The sequence below is a fragment of the Psittacula echo genome (genome assembly GCF_963264785.1).
Source record: "Psittacula echo genome assembly, chromosome: Z".
NCBI classification, from domain to species: Eukaryota; Metazoa; Chordata; class Aves; order Psittaciformes; family Psittacidae; genus Psittacula; species Psittacula echo.
In genome coordinates, this window is record NC_137742.1 from 81,150,347 (window position 1) to 81,168,807 (window position 18,461).

Below are 18,461 nucleotides of genomic sequence, written 5' to 3' on the forward strand. Positions count from 1 at the left end.
AGGTCAGCCTTAGTATTGCATGACATAGATGCATTTTTGCTTTTACAAAGGACATTAAAAGACAGTTCGGTATCCTCAAGATTCAGGCACTTCAACATTTATAAAAGACAGCTTCCTGGTTTCACAGTTTGTGGGTGACATGGCTTGAAGAAGCCTTACCTGTCTGGTATATGGAAGTACACCTTGGACCAAAACTTCCCCAAAGAAAACTAGTTGTGCAAAGAACTTAGAGGTCACGGCCAGAACTGCACCAGGCACACCACCGCTATGAACCCAATCCTCTTCTTTGTCTATACTTGAAAATCTGAAGTGGGGAAATACTTTCTCAAGTGGCCTTGGTGCACTGGGGCACCCCATGTGGGAGCTCCTGCCTGCCCTCCAACTGCTTCATGGAGCTCTGGACAGAGCTCCTTTTGCCCCAACCAGGAGACACTGGCAAAGCCTGAGTGGGAAAACTTCAGTAGTTTGGGCAAGTTATCAAAACATGCCCTAAACAAGACTTAGGTAATGGAAATGGGAACTGTGAAACATTACAGAATGCTAAAGCAAGTAACTTTTTCCTCCTTTAGCTCAAATGGGTTTTCCTCAACTGAATATGAAGGACTGGCTGAGAACAACAGTAATGCAAAAGCTTCTCAAAGACCATAAGAATCCTGGATGACAGTGATGGAAAACCTGCACAGTGCCATCACTCTAATCTCCCCCACACTTTCCAGCATAGAATGTAGAAGTACTTAAACATGATAATAGTACTACATGTATTTACAAACGCTGTCATATCTATTCTCTGGGGAATGTTTCATCACTTTCAAGAGTTTACCAGAGCAGCACCTTATATTACATACATGCTACAGGTTACTGGAAAAGTATGTTTTAAAAAAAGACTTGGAGTAATTTACTGAAACTCCATTTGAGTTTACTCCTCTGCCTGTAAATGCACGTTTGTTGTCTACATCCAGAAATACATCAAAACATTCACTTTTTTTGCAAAGCTTATGGCTCCTTTATCAAAACCACATTTTGGAAGTGCTGGTATCTGTGTGTAAGGCGAGGAAGGCTCAAAAATCAAGCATCTGAGAAGTGAGGTCGAAACACGTCTCCACGTGCACACGGATGCTGCATGTGAAGGCAGTGTCTTGAGATAATGTCCTGCACAGAGCCATGGCACAGCTTGCCTTTACAAAAGTGCCCAACTGCAGGGTATGCTTTTTACAGATCCAAACAATGTCTTCGGAAAAATATGATTTATACTTACTGGGAGAGTTACTTTCTTCAAGTGGCATTCCTTTTGCAGTAGCTCATAAACATACTTAGTGATGATCTGGAAGAAAAGAAAAAAAAAAGAAATGTAAATAGATGTTAGTATTAACCCACTTACAGGAATGACATATCCGGGCAGACAAATTAAAGGCGACTTAATTAAACTTCTATACCCTTGTATATGTTTTGCCACGTATCTAAATCCTTTACTGTACAACTAATTATAGAACTTGGAGCTTTACACAAAAAAGTCCTCTCTGTTCCTTGGAAAAGGTTGCTTGCCAGTACATAGAAATTGTAACTGTACCTGTGAATCCATCACGTGCTGCTGCGTGAGTAATTATGTGCCTCAGAACTAAGGATTATAACCAATTAATATATACTCAGAGGTATAAGGCTCTCTTTTGCAAAGAAATTCTTTAAAAGCATTTTTTTTTCCATATGCAGAACTCCTGAAACCCTCTCCCCTGCAGGTTTGCTTCATGAGCTACATGGAAAGCAGATCTGTAGTCACCCTCAGCACAAGTTGCCTTGCCATTTCTATTCACTGAACAGGGGAGGGATGGGCTAAAGGTTTCTAAATAGAAGAAAAACCCTGACTGGTTCCCCAGTATGGGGGAGTTTAAATCTCTTGTTTCCATGCAGAAATAAAATTGGAATTTTAGACCTGAAACAAAAGGAATTATTAAAAAACAAACAAACAAACAAACAAAAACCCCCAAAAAATCAACCTAGTTGCCCTGAAAGACTTGTTACATCTCAGATATAACAAAGTTGTTCACACTTCAAAGGCTTGCCTAATATATGGGGATTTTTTTTTCACCCTTATATATTCTAAGGAAAATGGGGATGCAGGTATCAAAACTTTCTAACTATTATTAATTTGGGAATTAAGCAGAGGAGCAAACTAAAGCTCTTTGTCCATACAGGGCTGTAAAAACAGTTTGCAAGTAACTGCCTGATTTCACTGGCTACAGGAGTTAAAATGAAAGAAAAAAAAAAGGAAAAGTCAAATTAAAGAGGAAAAAACAAAGTGCTCATTAAGAACCTCAAATGGTGCTTGCCTTCCCTTTAAAGTATGGGGAGCTATGTTTAAATTCCAGACAGGACAAGATCTAAGTCTGAAAATATTAATCCAAGAATACCTGGGTACAAACCCAGTTGGTGTTTGTACCCCTCAAGGCCACAATTACAGCTATCTGAACCCAACATATTAAACCACAACATAAATGTTGCTGTAACAAAGCTCTCAAGAGATGGTGTCTTAGAAACACACTACGAATAGAGCAAGTAGGAGCCTGGGTATCGTAAACTTCAATTTTAATTTTCCAAATGCACAATTACCAACTAAAGTTTCAATGAAGTCCAAAAGTTTTCATTATGTACGTGTGAGCAAATACAATATGCAAATGTTTGGAACACATTTGAACAAATTAGAGGTACTGATGAAAGCTAATTAAAAATGTTGGCACGCGCCCCTCCCTTCCCTTCACAAAACCCCCAAGTCTTTGTCAGGATTATGTGAATTCTTTGCTACCCTGCTCAAATACATTTATTGATAGAATTATGTTCAAAAAACTTTATGGTTTTAAAGAAAATCAGTCTTACTGAACATTGCTATCTATGGGGAAACTGCATTTGGAAAACGAATTTAGCTGTGAGCAATGAGTTGATTTAAGGCATGTTTATCCCCAAAGCAGTATGTTAGGAACATGCATACAGCGTAATCTTACCTTCAGGGCCAAACTTTTTATGGTTCACTGAAATCAACTTCAGTGTAATGCCAACAAGTAAAGCAGTTAAGTTCCTGCAGTCTCAGATGCTGCTGTTGTACAGACATTAAAAAGAGTATATCGATAATATGGCCTCAAATGTAGAAATTTCATTTTTCACTTTAATTCCAGGCATCTACTAACCATCGAAACCACTAAAATAACACTTGGAGGAGAAAAAAGTTGCCATGAAGAATATGCATTTTCGACACTACTTGCAAAAACCCCACCTTTTTTGCAGCTCTGTATCTATTTCTTTTATATCCTCTCATTGCTGTGATGTCTTCAGGGTAGAAGGAAATCTTTATTCATTTTTTCCACACCCCGGCTCAATGGGGGTGTGATCCTAACTTACTTTTTATGCACTACTCTAATATAACTAATAGTGGTATCAGCCTTAAAAATGGGACTGATAACCCAGTAAAGCACGCTAGTATAGCAAAGACTTAACCCAACAAATGCTTTTAGTAAGTGCAAACATGAAGAATGACCTAATAGGTTGGAGGCTTGGAGGCAGTGTGAGATGATGATCCTCAGGCAGCTCAGAACCTGGATGGTATCCACAGCACAGAAAGACTTGAAAAAAAAATGCCATAGACTGCCATACTATACATACATAAGACCACAAAAGTTTGGGGTTTTTTTTGGCAGCAAAAGATCAAGGAGTTCAGGAATCTCTCAGCAATGGTGGGTGTGCTGTCAGCTTTAAAGGAGCTAAAGTGACACACAACATTTCCTGAAGTAGCATCAAAGCCCACAACTTCCCAGATTTGGAAACCTCATCATAATCCAGGTTTCCTGTACTTGGCATGGATGTGCCTGGAAAATCTAGCAAAATCCTGTCCTGTCTAGGAATATGGCTGCAAGTACTGAAAATACTGAAAATGCCACAAATCTAACATTGGGATTTTATACTTCTAATTAATTCTTGTGAATTTATGGCTAATCTGTAAATTTTGCAAAATTAACTTTTAAAAATCTCTTTAAAACATTTTTTCTATAGGCATGAAAAAGACAAGGAAAACTGGGTTATATTATTCATATAGCACTAGTTAGACTTACTATTACAAATTTATACAACTTAAATAGCCACAACTTCTTTAAATAGTAGTAATGGCTCACGTATTCTGGTATTTTATCTTTAAGATCTGAAAACTGTTGTAGGCTGTTGAGGAGTGTTGAGAAGTGTGACTTCTTGAATAAGAAGATGAGTACGGTTATACTCCATGAACTCTCCTGGACTAATCATTGGTCATATGGTTGCTCTTAATGGCAGGCATTTAGCAACAGAGGCTATTCAATCCAGTCCACTGTTACCAACTTGTTTGAAACTACCAAGCAACAAATTGCCCAGTACAAGCCATTCTCGAGGCAAACCGTAACACTTGCTAGAGAACGCTGCTCATGTTACTTGTACAAACCTGGGATATTTAGGTCCTTGTGATATGACTCTGAGAATTGGAGGAAAAACCCCAAACACAAACCCTCCAAAATTCCATACCTCTGATCACCTATTCTAACAGAGAGGGATAAATCCTTTCCAACCACAAAAAGGTACTTCGCCCAACACTTCCACCCCCCAAAAAGGTTGTTATCAAACTGTGGGAGAGGAGAAACTTTCTTCCAGGCACAAAGTGGTCTTCTTATATATGTATACTATAGCAGAGCAGAACAGAAACTCCAGGTGGAAATATAGCTCTGGTACACATGTATAGATGCAAGGATAAATTTCTTTACTATGAGAGTGGTGAGATACTGGAACAAGTTGGCCATGGAAGTTGTGAATATTTCATCATTGGAAGTGTCCAAGGCCAGGCTGGACGGGGCTTGGAGTAATCTGGTCTAGTGGAAGGTGTCCCTGCCCATGGCAGTGGGGTGGGAAGTAGGTAAGCTTTAAAGTCCCTTCCAACCCAAACCATTCTATGATTCTACCCACCAAACTGTAGCGCACATTAACTCGTGAGGTCTTGGCTTTACATGACTTGTGTTCTTTTAAGATTATATTGTTCATATAGAGGACTTTCTTCAGGACTGCTTTCAACTACTCAAAGGTATTGAAAAATTCTGTTAGCAGCGTAATTTCTGAAACCTCTGCATTACACCACTGCTGAAGCTGTACAATCAAAAGATAAATACATGCATACCACTATGTGAAAAGAGAAATTAAAGACTAAGTGCCATTGTGACCAACATGCTTTAAAGTTACAAAGACCCTGGAGGTACTGAATCTTAAACATGATTATATGTGAAGACAAATGCCAAAAAAGACTCTTCAATGCAGTAAGTACTGGACATCTTTTAAACAGTAAAAGTTTGGAAAAGAGGAAAACGAAAAGCATGCCCATGAAGCAAGAAGGCAATTAACATTCAAAAAATAACTTACTTTAAAATAATATACCCCACATTTTAAGTCTGTGTGAAGCTAAAAATAGCCTTAAAACACATATCAAAAATATCAAGAACCAATCTGGCATACATAAAGAAAAGCAGAACTGCAGCTGAGCCACTGGTGAACATTTTCATAACCAAAACAGATAGGTATACAGACACAGAACACAACTCGATTACTTGTTTCATAACACCTACACCCCAACCCAGAGGAGCTGTTTCAGTACACACTGCATCAAAAACCATGCTGGGACACAGTGAGGTGCACTGAGACTTGTTCATCAAGGCCCCTCCCCGCTGTGCTTTACAACCAAGTCGTCTGAATTCTCTTTTTTTTTTCCTTAAGTGTGCTCCCTCTTTCAAAACCAACTACAGGTAACTTCGCCCACCACCAGACTACGTATATGAACAGAACAGTAAACCCACATAGAGGGGAAAAAAAGATAAAGTGACCTACTCTAACTTTCAAAATGTTTTCTTCACAGTGAATTCACTGCTAAAAATTTATTAAAGAAATGGAATAGGATCATGTGATTTGCAGCCTTTTGCTTCTGAACCAGCAGCTATCAGTAGTCACTGGAAATCATTACCATGCATCAAATGTTCATGGATTCAGGGCAGATGTAAGGAACCCTTCAGTTACCACAAACCACAAAGTCTCTTTAAAGAAAATCAAATGTCCCATGTCCCTCTCTTCTCCCATATGTGCACCCCTCATGACCAAAACACCAACTACCCCTTCAAACAGCTGGTGTATGGTTAACACATGATGAAGAATGTGATATGACAATGGATAAAGCACACACCTTTGCCTGTTCCTACACACATTTAGCAGATTTCTGGGAAAATAGGGAACAGAGCAAATTACTGATTAAACATATTCTTCTGGTGGACCAGATCTACTGGATGGATCTGAGTCTTCCTACACCATGTTCCTCATTCACAGCTATTCAAAACACAAACAGAATCCCATCACCACCATTACTACTATTCCTACTTTTCACTACTCCAAGGACTAAATAAAATGGAGGCAAAACTACTCTCTCAAAGTTAACAAAGGCTACTTCCTGTCAAGAGTGAGATGCATTGGCAACAATACACTTACTCAGTGTATAGGAAGTTTCTGCCTCTGAAAATGTCAACTTGTGAAGCAACACTCAAAACACCTTATCAGATCACTTGTTTCATTAATTTTTAAAGACAGTTCTCGAAGCACATGAAGTTCAGAGTTAAGAAATCTAATGGCAGTCATGTTCCTTCTAGGTTTTTATTAGTGGCTGTATTTTTTAGAATAACATAAATATTACATTTAAAATTAAGGAGATTGGACCTAATAAGACAGAGGTGCAATGGCACTTTCCCTGCTGCATGACTTCCTGGTTTTTCATAAATCATATCATAAAAAGGATTAATAAATTATTAGTGTCATTAGTAGCTTATTATCCCTCTATTAACCTAAGTTAACTATATTTTAACCTCAGTTTAATCTCCTACATAAAGAAAAACTACAGAAAAAAGGGGAAAATTACAATTAAAAAAATATTAGTGAAAAAGACTTGCTCAGAAACCGATTAAGTCTGACCATCTCTGCTTTATACAGTAACTCGCTCAGATACAATTTCCTATGCTTTGAGTTGAAGTAAAGAAAACCACAAGGTTTTGTATTTTTCTTTTCAGAATGCAGGAACAGTTGAGCCTTAGGTTCACTTGCCAATTCTCATCCTGTGACAGAACTGCACTTAAAATGTGCAACAGCTGAACACTACCTGCTCACCTAACAAATCCACATGTAGGTTAAAATCAACCTCATTTGACTTTGTGTTCCTTTTTTCCCAAGTAGCAAGTTCAACTTGATTTCGCAAAGTGTAGCGCGAGATACATCGTCACCTCTAAAATGCTTTCAACCATCAATTCAGGCCTGAGATAACAAGTTACGATCTTTGGAATCTAACTTTCCCAAAAAATGGATCTTTCATAGGCATAGAAAGGATACTATTTCCAAATAATTTAAGTTCAGACTAAGAGATTAGGGCCTTCAGCACTACTAGTATGTCCTAAGAACTATAAAGCAGGGTACACAGGTTGGAAGTTTTAAAAATAAACAACTATAAACCACTAGAAGCAATACCATTACAAGTAATGGATTTTCTTGCTTTGTAAGATTTGTCTCCTCACTGGTAATAAACACTTTATGCAAAAAAAAAAAACAGGAGAAAATGAGCATGAGAAGGAAACAATCTTTTCAGCATACAGCAGTCTCCCAGTCTTTGCAGTGTAAGAGCAGCAACATTCAGTAAAACAAATGCAAAATGAATTCCAACTGAGTGCCCTGCGGCAAATCTCAAGTGGTGGGACTGACCCAAGGCTTGCTGCTCTGGCTGCCATACCCTTGGTTGAATCAGCTTTATTTTGTCACTCAAGTGACAAACCTGCCAATAAGTAACTATAAGAGATGCAAAGCAACTTTCTGACATACTGCTCTTGCAGACAGACTTACCTAAGAACTGGAACAAACAAAAAAAAAATCCTAAAAGCTGAATGGCCTTTCTAAAGGTGCTGTTCACTGCAAGTTAAAAAAAAAAAAAGAAAAAGAAAAAAATCAATGACATGTTAAAAATCCACAAAAGACCTCACTTGGATTATGTAGTGTAGGAGAACAATTCATTAAAACGGAACTGATATTACCTCTAAGGAATTTCTTGCGTTTTCTACTAAAAGCAATTCAATCTAATCTTAACACATGGGTGTGATATTCTGGGTTCCGAGCTGACTGATCACAACTAGGATTTCAAGATCTTTTGTGAGAATTAAATGAAAAACGACAGGGATTCGTCTTGAATGCAGCATATACTGTTGATGTGATCTGACCCAATGTTTTGTTGCATGGTCTTTGCTGACACCTGTTGGTTTATATTTTGTTTATCTTTCTTCTTTTTTTTCCTTGTTAAGAAAAGCATGCCTAATTTTAGAAACTGCTTAAAAATTATTGGGCTTTAGAAATGGTTTAATTATATATAGCACATCTTACAAAAATTCTCAATTCCTTTTAAATATACATACATAACCTTATGCATGTATTCGTGCTAAGCAGAGGCTTCAATCAAGCACCTTGCCCTAGAAGCAATTAAACAACAGAAAGCACGACCTCCTTCCCCAAACTAAGATAAGAAACAAAAGGATGAAAAGGTTGCAAAAAACCCACCAAAAACCAAAAACAACAACAACAAAAAAAACCACAAAGAAGGAAAGTAAAAAAGGCCCAAAAGAATAACGAACAAATAAAAATGAGGCTTATAAATGTTTTAATATTCCAATTCAGGAACTAAAATTTAGGATTATTATCTCTAAATTTCATATTAGAGATGGGTTACAAAACGGTATCTAGAAGAAAGAGCAGTAGCAGTTTTAATTATTCCACCTATTAATGAAAAGCTGTAGTTTAGGTTGAGAGGTGGTGCTATGCAGTTTTGAAAGGTTAAAAATCCATGCCAAACCCAAATGACGTATCAGATTGACATAGTTAAAGCATACCAGCTTTTGTAGTCACAGACAAAAAAGTCAGTGATGTGTCAAGCATCTCATTTTGCCACCTTTGATTCCTCAGCAGAAATGACCAGATAAATATTCACAGATGGACTGAAGGCTTAATCTTATGTAAATCCAGAGCAGAACTCAAATTAACACCTTCTTTCCATAGCAAGATGTCTTAACCATTTTGTCACCATGCTCCAGAACAGTGGAGTCAAAATAAATTGGATTTACATAAATTTAGCTGAAAAGGGACATTGTGCCAACCATCAGCAGTATTTCTTTTTTCTTTTCTTATCATAAATAGTAGTTGATACTCTCAGGAACACAAATCACAAAAAATGTTTATCATTTCACTAAATAACACCTGCACCTCTTTTTACTAGGTTATGCAGACCAAATAGATTGCACCATGGTCATTAACTAATCACATACTAAGTGGCAAACCTAAGGCCCTTACTTGCTTTGAGTAACTGGCAAACGCCAGCAGTTAACTTCTAAGAGAAATGGCTACCTTTCTTTCTGCTTTTCCAGTCTATGGTTATGATACTTAGCACTCTGAAAGAAACTTTCCTTTAAGGAGAGAAAAACCTGCCCTGAAGGCACTGCCTCTTCTGGGGGTATCAAGTTGAAACTTAAAACACCTTGGACACTGACAAATCTTTTTCTATTCTTTTTCCTCACTGTTTCTCAAGAAAAGATCTTCTATTCCACATGACTGAGCCTACCTAACCTAGCTTTGTGCTCCACTGGCAGGCAAACTCAAAGAGGGAGCAAACTACAAAAACCCCAGGTACAGCAAAAGCTGGAACTTTCGACCAAGAGGTAAGGGAGATTGCTTCATATGTGACAAGTAAAATCCTGACATTTTCACTCCTGTATAAAATCTGGGAAACCATGAATTTAACAATGAAATAAATTACTATACCTTCATTAAGTCAAATTTGGAAAGGTTAATTTATGCATTTTTCCCCACTTTATTTTTAAAACAATCCTACAAGGAGGAAAGTCTCTTAGTAACTGAGGATTTCAAAATAAACTTCATAGCCCATGCTACTTCACTTATATGAAGAGTATGTAAGGATATTGTTAGTTCCTCATGAATATTTACGTTGATGAACTCCAAAAAGCAAAGCAGATCCTTTCTTCTATGAAATTATGATTGAAAAACTAACATAGCCAATCATGCAGTATGTACATGTCCAAAGACAGCACATCAGTGTAGTACTTCTCATCAAGCTATGTCGGCTTTTTTTTTTCTTTTGGTCAAAAGGAACATTTTGCAAGCTGTAATGGAAGTTTTGCATTAAACCAGTAAAACACTTAGCATGTCCAACTAATTAAGCAGTTATTTCTAAAATGCCTGTAAAGCTATGAAAGAGCCTGAAACACAAAACAACGCATAAAAGCCTGTTCAGATGTCCATTTGTAAATGCTATAAGCCAGGATTAGTTCAAGCTCATGTTGGTGTGCGTCAATTTCCCTACAGAAATTTGCATGATGGGATCCTTTGCTATTTTGGAGGGGAGTGGCACGTGGAAGAAGAGCCATGTTTGATTAGACAAGTGGTTTAATACAGTATTTATCTGTAACAAATATATCAAGTAAGAAGTAATACCAATTCCTACTGAAAAATGGTATCAAAATATTGTCTGAAGAGGAAACTTCTTCATAAGATGCAGTTTCTGTGATTTTTATACAATCTAATAGAAGAATTGAGTAGGCAATTTTACCATTTAGATATAGATAAAGAAAATGGACATCAACAACAGTGAAGAGCATGCTTGTATGCAATTTACACCACAGCTGCTAGCCTGCAGAATGCTGTGTGGAGTTCTGTGTTTGGTCAAAGGGTATTATAAAAGACACATGAAAGACATTTTAAATTCATCATGTATCAGATAAAATAAATTTAACACAAATAACAGTCAAGAGAATAAAATGAAGAGGTGAGATTAAGAATCAGATTTTTGCCTGAAAGCAACTTGCTCTATGACAACAGAATTTGGTACAATTATCTCTATGACATGAGAACAGAGCAGAGAAGCTGCAACTAAGGATGACCTGCCCTCCATTAAATACAAGACTGTATTTATTGCTCTATACAACACACACTGCTGTGATTACACCGACCTAGCAGCTTCACCTCCACTGCTACTGTCAGTCAATAATCTGGGCACACAGGTCAGTGGGTGCTTGCCCCTTTGTTCTGCCCAAGGCCTAATCCAGACAGAAGAGACAGGGTCAATGGCTCGATGTCCACATGGAGACAGTGACAAACGGTGTCCCTCAGGGGTCAGTACTGGAACCAGAGCTGTTCAGCATCTTTCTTGGCAACATAGACAGTGGGATCGAGCACACTCAGCAACTCTGCCAACAACACCAAGGTATGTGGTACAGTTGACACACTGGACGGAAGGGATGGGGCTGAGAGGGACATGGACAGGCTGGAGAGGTGGGAGTGTGTGGACCTTGTGGATTTGAACAAGACCAAGGACAAGGTCCTGGGCTGGGGCAATCCCCTGCACAAACACAGGCTGAGGGAGACTGAATTGGGAGCAGCCCTGAGGAGAAGAACTTGGGGGTGTTTGCTGAGGAGAAGCTCTCCATGACCCGGCTTCAGTGTGCGCTTGAGCCCAAAACCCATCATGTGCTGGGCTGCATCACCAGAGCGTGAGCAGCAGCTCAAGGGAGGGGATGCTCCCCCTCTGCTGTGCTCTGGGGAAAGCCCACCTGCAGTCCTGTGTCCAGCTCTGGGGCAACAACACAAGAGGGACGTGGAGCTGTTGGAGCAAGTCCAGAGGAGGCCATGGAAATGCGCGAGGGCTGGAGCAGCTCTGCTCTGGAGACAGGCTGAGAGAGCTGGGCTGGTTCAGCTGGAGAACAGAAGGCTCCTTAAGGGGAGACCTTAGAGCAGCTGCCAGTGCCTAAAGGGGCTACAAGAAAGCTGGAGAGGGGCTTTGGACAAGGGCCTGTAGGGACAGGACAAGGGGGAATGGCTTTAACCTGACAGAGGGGAGATTGAGATGAGATCTTAGGCAGAAGTTCTTCCCTGTGAGGATGGTGAGGCCCTGGCACAGGTTGTCCGGAGAAGCTGTGGCTGCCTCATCCCTGGCAGTGTTCAAGGCCAGGTTGGAAGGGGCTTGCAGCAACCTGGTCTAGTTGGAAGGTGTCCCTGCCAATGGCCGGGGATTGGAACTGGATGGGCTTTAAGGTCCCCTTCAATCAATAATCAGCAAACAGGCTGACAAGAGGCAAACTGTCTTGTTACCATCTGCAGTTTGCCTATAATCATCATATAATCAAGACCAAGTCATAAGCCTGGGATGACCTTTTGGCCAGTGCTCACAAGGTAGCTCTGATCTGGCTGAGCTCCTGGGCACTTGCATACACACAGCAGCAAGTCCTGCTGCACTGATCACCCAGGCTTGGGAAGCTGCTCTTGCAGACTGCTACTCCATCCAGAAGGAAAGTCTGCAGAAGTAAGCAGCTACTGCAGAAGCAGCACCAGCAGCAACCCATGGTTTAGTGTGAGGTTTCCCTGCCTATGGCAGGGGAGTTGGAACTTGATGACCTTAAAGTCCTTTCCAACCCTAACTATTCTATGATTCTATGAAGCAAGGCACAGGCAGACAACAGCCTACAGCTTGCCATGGGATTCCCATTCTTAATTGATGGCAGAGACCAAGCCTTTTCTTGAGTTAATGAAATAGAAGCTTTGGGTTTATTAAACAGCAAATGCTTCCACTGATACTGGAAACAATTACTACTGCTCCTTTTGATAGTCAGCCAAATAATCTGGTTTTGGCTGGGTTGAGAGGACATGAATATTGTGGCTTCTCCTACTATCTGTGCTGCTGGCTAATGTGGCTTATTTTCCCAACACCATATTCCTAAAATTACTAGTGGTAATGAAGGCTCAAGAACATATGCATTCCTGAATACTGGACATCAGCCCAAAATGATGTTAATACAATCTAAGTTAGGACACTTTCTCTTACCTAATGTAGTCTGTCAAAAAAATAAAAAAATCTTTATGAAAGTACTAAAAACGTGCATCAATCTTCACTTCCCAGTTGTATTCACTTTAAGAGTTACTTAATTTCTGTTCACTTTACTCATATCTCTACGGATACAGGCTATTTTTATGTAAAAGATTATTAGTAGGTCATTTAATACTGCAGCCAAATGAATTCTGCTTTCTAATGTATCTGACAATATTCTCAATTGGTTTCCTGTGGAGGTGGAAAGGTAAGCCTGAGAAACTTGCAAACACAAGACAATAGTGAGCTTTTTGACAAAGATTCCTACCTTCTAAGAGACAGTGGAAGAAAAGATACTTCTAAATTCTCAGGCAGACTGTGAATTGAAATCAGATTTTTCTTACAAAAAGATCAAAAAGCACCATTTTACAGAATTACTTTGGAATTATCCAATCATACTGTATTTGTATGAAGAAAAAATTTGTTCCAGAAGGAAATATTAATAATATATTTTATTACTGTGCAGTTTTAGCTTCCTGATGTAGAACTGACCAACCTGAAGCCATATATTGTAACTCAGTATGTACCTTGATCACTTCTACAAGGTGACTTCAACATATCCACTGTGAAAATTAATTTTTTCTACCTACAACCATACACATCTAGAAATATTTTTGCACACCAGGCATCACTGTGATCAAGAGCACTGAACTATGTTGATATCTGCAAGAACTGATCAGAGCTCTCACTTTACGATTAATCCTTATATGGTCCCTAAGTAGCATCCAATGCTCTCTGACGTTCCCAAAGTACTCCAGTGTGAAGAGGTGTGACACCGTAAACTGAATAGCAGATCGAAACCCAGGACAGAAAGCTTTGTTCCTAGCTGACTGCTATGGGTACAAGCTCATGTTATCAAACACATTGTTTCCTTCCCTATTATAAATTGATCTCAAGACACATACTCTCTTAGAGTGCACTTTTGCCAAACACAATGGAGTTGACTAGCTGTATATATGCTACCAGGCTTTGATCAAGGATGGTAGATTCCCCAGAGGTGAAAACAAAATTAGTCTGCAATTCTAAGACAATAACCAGTACCATGAGTAAACATTTCCAAGACATCAATACCACTTCATGCTGGTCTCAGCTGGGACAGAGTTAATTTCTTCATAGCAGCTTGTATGGACCATGTTTTAAGATCTGTGATGAAAACAGTGGTGCCAACATGTTTTAGTTGGGATGTTTTAGTTATTGCTTCGCAGTACTCACACAGAGTCAAGGCTGTTTCTGCTTCTCGCCATGTCCCACCACCAAGCAGGCTGGGGATACATAAGGAGTTGGGAGAGGACACAGCCAGGACTGCTGACCTCACCTGACCCAAGGGATATCCCATGACTATATGGTATCATGCTCAGCATATAAAAAGCTAAGGGAAGGAGGGGAAGAGGGTATGTTCAGTTATCTTCCAATACAGTGTTTGTCTTCCCAAGTCAATGCTGTGTGTGATGGAGCCTTGCTTTCTTGGTGGTTAAACACCTGCTTCCAGGTATAAAGACTTCAAACTAATTGTCTTGAAGCCTAGAATGCATAATTAGATGGGATGAGTGTGCCTCCCCTCTAAAGATGAACCAAGTAGGTTTCTTCACTCCTCACAAAGATCTCTCTCATAAGAGACAAAAGACATCACTGCTTCCATTCACCGTTTAGTTGCAAGGTGAATTCCTTTAGCCCTTTGCTGGGTCACTGCTACGTCCACATGAGTATCTAGAACAGAAAAATATTGCCCTCAGCCATTATTATACCAGTGCATGCCAGCATGAGCTTCACAAGTACAAATGTTTGTGGATCACAACACATATGGTCAATCTTGCCCATACCTTTGACAGAGAGACTTGCTTCGGTCCTTCTGCACTTGATTCAAGTAGATAGCACATGTGATATTTACTGTATTTATACTTTAGTAATGCATGTACTAGTTATCAGTCATTCGGCTGGTAGAAATCCCCAAAAGGTGTACTGACTATGCTGACTGCTGTAATTCTTCACTCATGACCAAATGTAATGACAAACCACTGTGGCACTAGAAAAGTATTCATGACTTCTGCTGTATCTTGGCCACTTACTTCAAGGATATTCTGCCATTTGAATCTTTTACACATGTTGACTTTGAGGGTGGTTGCTTTCACAGAAATAACAACTTTTGTACACATACGTATATGAATTTTGCATCTGAGAGCTGGGTATGCCGGATACATTATTTTCCACTGAACAGTTTGACTTCTGTCACAAGCAGAAAGAGTATCCTTCTGCAAAAAAATACCGAATCCCTCCCTCCTTGAAAAATCTATGAAGTCTTAAGCTGAAGAAAAACCATGAAGAACTTGATCAACTATCAACATTGTGTCCTGACATCTCTGATGCTTCATTCTACCTCAACAAAAGCAATTGCTATCCTAGACTGTCATGGTTTAAGCCCCGGCTGTAAACTAGAACCACGCAGTCTACTTCCCCGCCCACCCCCCACTCCCAGAGGGATGGGGAGGAGAATCGAAAGAATGTAACTCCCACGGGTTGAGGTAAGAACAGTCCAGTAACTAAGGTATAACACAAACCACTACTGCTGCCACCAATAATAATAATGATAAGAGAAATAGCAAGGGAAGAGAATACAATACCGCCCGCCGGAAAAGAGAGCCCGACAGAAAAGAGGACGTACCCTTCCGGGTAGCTCCCAGTTACATCCCCCGGCATGACGTGCTGTGGTATGGAATACCTCTTTGGCTACTTTGGGTCAGGTGTCCTGTCCCTACTTCCTCCCGGCTTCTCCTCCTCCCTGGCTCAGCATGAGACTCACAAAGTCCTTGGTCAGTCTAAACACTGGTGTTATCAGCTTTGTTCCCAGGCTGAAAGTCAAAAACACAGTGCTGCAACAGCTACTAAGAAGGAGAAAAACTGACTGCTACTGCTGAACCCAGGACAGTATCCACCCCTTATTCCATACCATTCACGTCATGCTCAGATCCCACATTTTCCATATACCCTCACTCTCATCTCAGTTCACTGTTATCTTAGTGCATGGACGAATTCCTATAAAGCTACTGAGTCCATTCGGTCCATGATGTTGGGCTCCATCTCTTGTAACAGTCTTTCAGGGCAGGAGAGGCTGTGTGCAGTGTTGGATCGTTGCCTGCTGATGCTGATCATTCCTTTACTGTAGAACTCGTCCGGTTCTATCAAAGTTCATTCTCTGTTGGGATGATGGTTGGAGGGAAGTCAGGGCCAGTCGCTGGTGCCCTGCAGACTTCTAGTTGATGGGCTATAGCAGGAAACAGCGTACAATTGAGTTCATTGGCTGTTTTCCCCTAAAATCAAATCCCCTTGAGGTACGCATCAGACTTCCCCATCTTCCCGCATTACCCACCAAGTATATCCAGGTCCCTGAGCAAAAGCAATCCCACGAGTGGGTTTGCCTTTACCTGAAGCAGGAATAACCCAGACTGTCTTCCCCAGCAAATTCTTCATGTGCACCACAGGAACTTTGTCCCCCTCTACAATATGTAAAAGTTCTGACTGGGCTGGGCCAGCCCTTTTGGCAGACCCTCTGGTGTTGACCAACCAGGTGGCCTTTGGCAAGTGTGTATCCCAATGCTTGAAAGTTTCACCACCCATTGCTCTCAGTGTAGTTTTTAACAGCCCATTGTACCATTCAATTTTCCCAGAGGCTGGTGCATGGTAGGGGATGTGATAAACCCACTCAATGCCATGCTCTTTGGCCCAAGTGTCTATAAGGTTATTCCGGAAATGAGTCCCATTGTCTGATTCAATTCCTTCTGGGGTGCCATGTCGCCACAAAATCTGTTTCTCAAGGCCCAGGATAGTGTTCCGGGCAGTGGCGTGGGGCACAGCGTTTGTTTCTAGCCATCCGGTGGTTGCTTCCACCATGGTAAGCACATGGCGCTTGCCTTGGCGGGTTGGTGGGAGTGTGATATAATCAATCTGCCAGGCCTCCCCATATTTAGATTTCAGCCATCGTCCTCCATACCAAAGAGGCTTTAACCGTTTGGCTTGCTTAATTGCAGCACATGTTTCACACTCATGAATAACCTGGGCAATAGTGTCCATTGTTAAGTCCACCCCTTGATCACAGGCCCATCTATATGTTGCATCTCTGCCTGATGACCTGAAGTGTCATGGGCCCACCGGGCCAAAAATAATTCACCTTTATGTTGCCAATCTAAGTCCATCCGAGCCACTTCAATCTTAGCAGCTTTATCACTTGTTGGTTGTTCTGGTGTTCCTCAGTGGCCCGACTCTTGGGTACATGGGCGTCTACATGGCGTATCTTCACCACCAGGTTCTGCACCCGGGCAGCGATATCTTGCCACAGTGCAGCAGCCCAGATGGGTTTACCTCTGCGTTGCCAGTTGCTCTGCTTCCATTGCTGCAGCCACCCCCACAGGGCATTTGCCACCATCCATGAGTCAGTATAGAGATAAAGTACTGGCCACTTTTCTCATTCAGCAATGTCCAGGGCCAGCTGGATGGCTTTCACCTCAGCAAACTGACTCGATTCACCCTCTCCTTCAGCAGTTTCTGCAACTTGTCATCAAGGACTCCATACGGCTGCCTTCCATCTCCGACGCTTTCCCACAATACGGCAGGACCCATCAGTAAACAAGGCATACTGCTTTTCACTTTCTGACAGTTTATTATACGGTGGGGCCTCTTCAGCACGCATCACCTCCTCCTCTGGTGACATTCCAAAATCTTTGCCCTCTGGCCAGTCCATGATGACTTCTAGAATGCCTGGATGACTGGGATTTCCTATTCGAGCTCGTTGTGTAATTAGCGCAGCCCATTTACTCCATGTAGCATCGGTTGCATGATGTGTAGAGGAGATCCTGCCTTTGAACATCCAGCCCAGCACGGGCAACCAGGGTGCCAGAAGGAGCTGTGCTTCAGTGCCAATCACCTCTGAAGCAGCTCGAACCCTTCATAGGCTGCCAGTATCTCTTCCTCAGTTGCAGTATAGCTGGCCTCAGATCCTTTGTATCCCCGACTCCAAAAACCAAGGGGTCGACCTCAAGTCTCCCCTGGAGCTTTCTGCCAGAGGCTCCAGGTAGGACCATTCTCCCCAGCTGCAGTGTACAGTACATTTTTTACATCTGGACCAGTCCGGACTGGTCCAAGGGCTACTGCATGAACTATCTCATGTTTAATTTGCTCAAAGGCTTGTTCTTGCTCACGGCCCCACTTAAAATCATTCTTCTTCTGGGTCACATGATAGAGAGGGCTTACATTCAAACTGTAATTTGGGATGTGCATTCTCCAGAACCCCACAGCACCCAAGAAAGCTTGTGCTTCTTTCTTATTAGTTGGTGGACACATTGCTGTTACTTTGTTGATCACATCTGTAGGGATCTGGTGATGTCCATCTTGCCATTTTATTCCCAAAAATTGAATCTCCTGTGCAGGTCCCTTGACCTTACTCCGTTTTATGGCAAAACCAGCTTTCAGCACGATTTGG

The 18,461-nt window shown here is 41.0% G+C and overlaps 1 protein-coding gene across 3 annotated transcripts in view; it reads right to left on the reverse strand.

The window, feature by feature from the left end:
- The window catches only part of ARB2A (ARB2 cotranscriptional regulator A), a 271,521-nt gene that overhangs the window by 237,235 nt on the left and 15,825 nt on the right, over positions 1 to 18,461 (reverse strand). For all 3 annotated transcript variants that reach the window (XM_080636890.1, XM_080636891.1, XM_080636889.1), the window contains one exon: positions 1,256 to 1,321. In XM_080636890.1, coding sequence (XP_080493016.1) covers positions 1,256 to 1,321 — 66 coding nt within the window. The remainder of the gene's footprint in view (positions 1 to 1,255; positions 1,322 to 18,461) is intronic.